Source organism: Thermobia domestica, chromosome 16 (genome assembly GCF_964235325.1).
Source record: "Thermobia domestica chromosome 16, izTheDome1.hap1.1, whole genome shotgun sequence".
Taxonomy (NCBI): Eukaryota; Metazoa; Arthropoda; class Insecta; order Zygentoma; family Lepismatidae; genus Thermobia; species Thermobia domestica.
In genome coordinates, this window is record NC_137469.1 from 83,852,597 (window position 1) to 83,855,876 (window position 3,280).

At 38.9% G+C, this 3,280-nt stretch overlaps 1 protein-coding gene across 1 annotated transcript; it reads left to right on the plus strand.

Moving 5' to 3' along the window:
* The first annotated feature begins 1,344 nt into the window (after positions 1–1,344).
* LOC145672523 (uncharacterized) lies at positions 1,345–2,172 on the plus strand. The gene has a single exon (XM_081741685.1). The coding sequence runs from the start codon at positions 1,345–1,347 to the stop codon at positions 2,170–2,172; it is 828 nt and encodes a 275-aa protein (XP_081597811.1).
* Positions 2,173–3,280: the final 1,108 nt, after the last annotated feature.

Below are 3,280 nucleotides of genomic sequence, written 5' to 3' on the forward strand. Positions count from 1 at the left end.
GCAAACTACACACTACTCATTAATGACCAAAACAATACGGCCAATTAAATATCATGTCTTCCCAAAGGGTGAGGTTAAATTTACATTGAAATTGCACCACCACCAGAGCGTGACGTAATGTCACGTAGGCCATGGTATTTATTCCACTTTGCACACACAATTTTACTTTTACTTACGTTATGAAACATAGCTGAGCTAGCGTCAGCGAGCGAAGGGGGTTAGAAGCCCCGCAGGGTTAGTTTTGTTCTACCTTGACCCAGACCCGTTTCCACGGGGGTCTATGGGGGCCGGACCTCCCTAAAATTTTCACGCTAGGCTTGCAAATGAAGTATAATATGGTTGGGTCGGGTCCCCCTAACTTCTACTGCCACACCTTACATTTTTGGGCTGGCTACCTGCCTGTAATGATCCCATGATAATACAGCAGCATACATATCCAGGGCCGTAACTTGTGGGGGGCATGAGGGACTGCCCCCCCCACAAGGGAGCTCCCCGCCGTTCGAGGGGGCCCCACTTTAAGACAAAATTTTCTTGCTCCATATATGATACGAGCATGAAATTATAAAGGAGCATCAAACAGGTTCACTACATTACATAAACAAAACTACACACAAAAGGTAAATAAAACAAAAATGAGTCGTGGGTCCATTTCAATTACAAATGTCTACTATTAGGGTACCTAGAAATAATATTTATTCGTATGGCTTTGAGATTTGTCAGTATTGTCCCCTTAATTAATTTGTTATATATAGAACGGGCCAAAAACCGTAACTAACGGCCTGCAGGGCGGGAGGGCCATTGGCTCTGGGGGGCCATAAAGAGTAAGAGAAAGATGGAAAAAGGATGCCCAACAATTAGAAAAACAACTTTTTCTAGTGAGCCCAAATACGCCTATTAATGCTTGTCGACATTAGAAATTTAAGAAAGTTTCGTAGGATTTTATACATTAGATAAGCATGGTGCCTAGAACTTTAGATATCTTACTCAGCAACCAAATCGACATACAACGGTACAGAGGGTTGGGATTTGATGGAGCATCAGTGATGAGCGGAGTTTATAGTGGTTTACAAGCAAGAATTAGTAATACTGCTCCAAACGCTCGGTACGTTCATTGCTGTGCGCATAATCTGAATCTTGATATTGCTAATGCTGCAGAAGTCTCCACATACGTTTCCAATTGTTTTTTATATTCTTCAAGGTAATTTCCTTTTTTTCTTTTAGTTCTAGTGCTCCAAGATGGTCAGTTTTAGCTCTTGGTGATGAAATGGCTTCACAATTAAAGAAGGAAATTCTTTAAAAAAATGTATAACTAGGTGGGAAACAAAACATACTGCTGTTGGTGGCATGAAAGAGAGAATTGCTGATATTCAAAAGTTCCTTACTGCGATTAGTATGAGAAATAAGAAACCAGATGAGTTGAGAGTAGCTGAGGCATTAAAGAAGATAGAAACATCTGAATTTGTGTTGATCCTAATCAGTTGGGAAAAGATCCTAATATCCATGTATGTAACTTCCAAAAGTTTGCAGTCTTCTGATATTGATCTGCAAATAGCAGGAAAAAATCTGAAGAAATCACTTCAGCAAATGAAATATCTTCGGGGAAAGTATGACAAGCTTGTAAAATCCACAAAAGACATGTGCTCGAAATTGAGTATTTCAGAAACATTTCAAGAGAAACGCAAAATGTTTGCGAAGAAATATTTTGAGGAACTGGCTACGGAAAGTAGACTAGATGTATCGGAAGATACATTTCGTGTCACTGAATTTTATCCTATTCTGGATTGTATTGTGTCACAACTTAGCACCCGTTTCAACGGAATGACTGAAATGCTCAATAGCTTTTCTTTTCTCACTCCAGAACCATTGTTGTCTGCATCTGAGGAACACGTTCAGAAATCTGGATATGACTTTGCTATAAAGTACAGTAGTAATGTAAGCTCAGATCTTCCACGGCAAATACTGGTATTCAGAGATTATATTGCTGAAATAGGCAAGCTTCGAACAATTCGGGAAATAGCTTTATTCTTAGTGATACATGGGTATTCTACGTCTTCTCCTGATGTGCTTACCACATGTTTCATTTTTCTAATAATACCAGTAAGTGTGGTTTCTGCTGAATGCTCGCTCTCGAAATTAAAGCTTATAAAGAACTACTTGAGAAGTACTAAGTAGTACCTCACAACAAAGATTAACATATGTTGCTATATTAAATGTAGAACGAAAACAAATTTCAAGACTATACATAGACAAGATTGTTTCAGATTTTGCTGATAAAGCTAGGAGAAAAAGCTTTTTGAAAACATTAAATTTTCTTGTAGTATTTTATGGTATTACTACATAAATCCATCCATTGTATTGAATCCATCCATGGTATTGAATCCATAACAATAAGTTTATTTTGAAACTGTTCCAGCAGTTATGCAATTTTCCGGGTAACGTTGGTTCCTGTCACCACGGCATGGCGCGTCCTCAGGTTGCGGATCGAGGAAAAGGCCTCTAGATATAGAGGTTACCTGCGAATATACTGAATAAGCAGTCGCGGACAGCCGACTAGGACTGGTCCTCCAGCTTGGGGATTTGAGTAGGGCTAACAACCTCATCCTGTAAAAAAAAGAAGCACTTGTTCAGAAATATTCACAAAAGCCTCGGACAAGGACTGATAACTTGGAACGACCTCAGCAAAAGAAAATGGACATGAGATTTGGAACATGGAATATTAGGAGTCTTATAGGGTAGGCGCGTTAAAATCCGTAACGAGTGAGTTAGCGAAATACAGGATGGACGTAGTAGGAGTTCAGGAAGTTAGGTGGGGTGGAAATGGATCTGTGAATTCCGGAAATTTTACGTTCTTTCATGGGGAAGGAAATAAAAATCACCAGTTAGGGACAGGATTTTTCGTTCATAAACGTATATTACCAGCAATTAAACGGGTTGAATTTGTTACTGACAGACTTTCTTTTATTACTCTTAAGGGACGGTGGTGTGATATTATTGTTTTAAATGTACTATGCCCCAATTGAAGATAAGGATGACGATATAAAAGACAGTTTTTATGAAGAAGTGGAACGGATATTTGACCAACTCCCGCGATACCATATGAAAATTCTATTAGGATATTTCAATGCGAGGGTAGGACGAGAGGATATTTTCAAACCGATTATAGGGAACGAAAGTCTGCATAAGGAAAGTAATGACAACGGTGTTAGACTCGTGAACTTTGCAAAATCCAAAAAAATAATCGTGAAGAGTACAAAAATCCCACATCACGACATTCATAAAT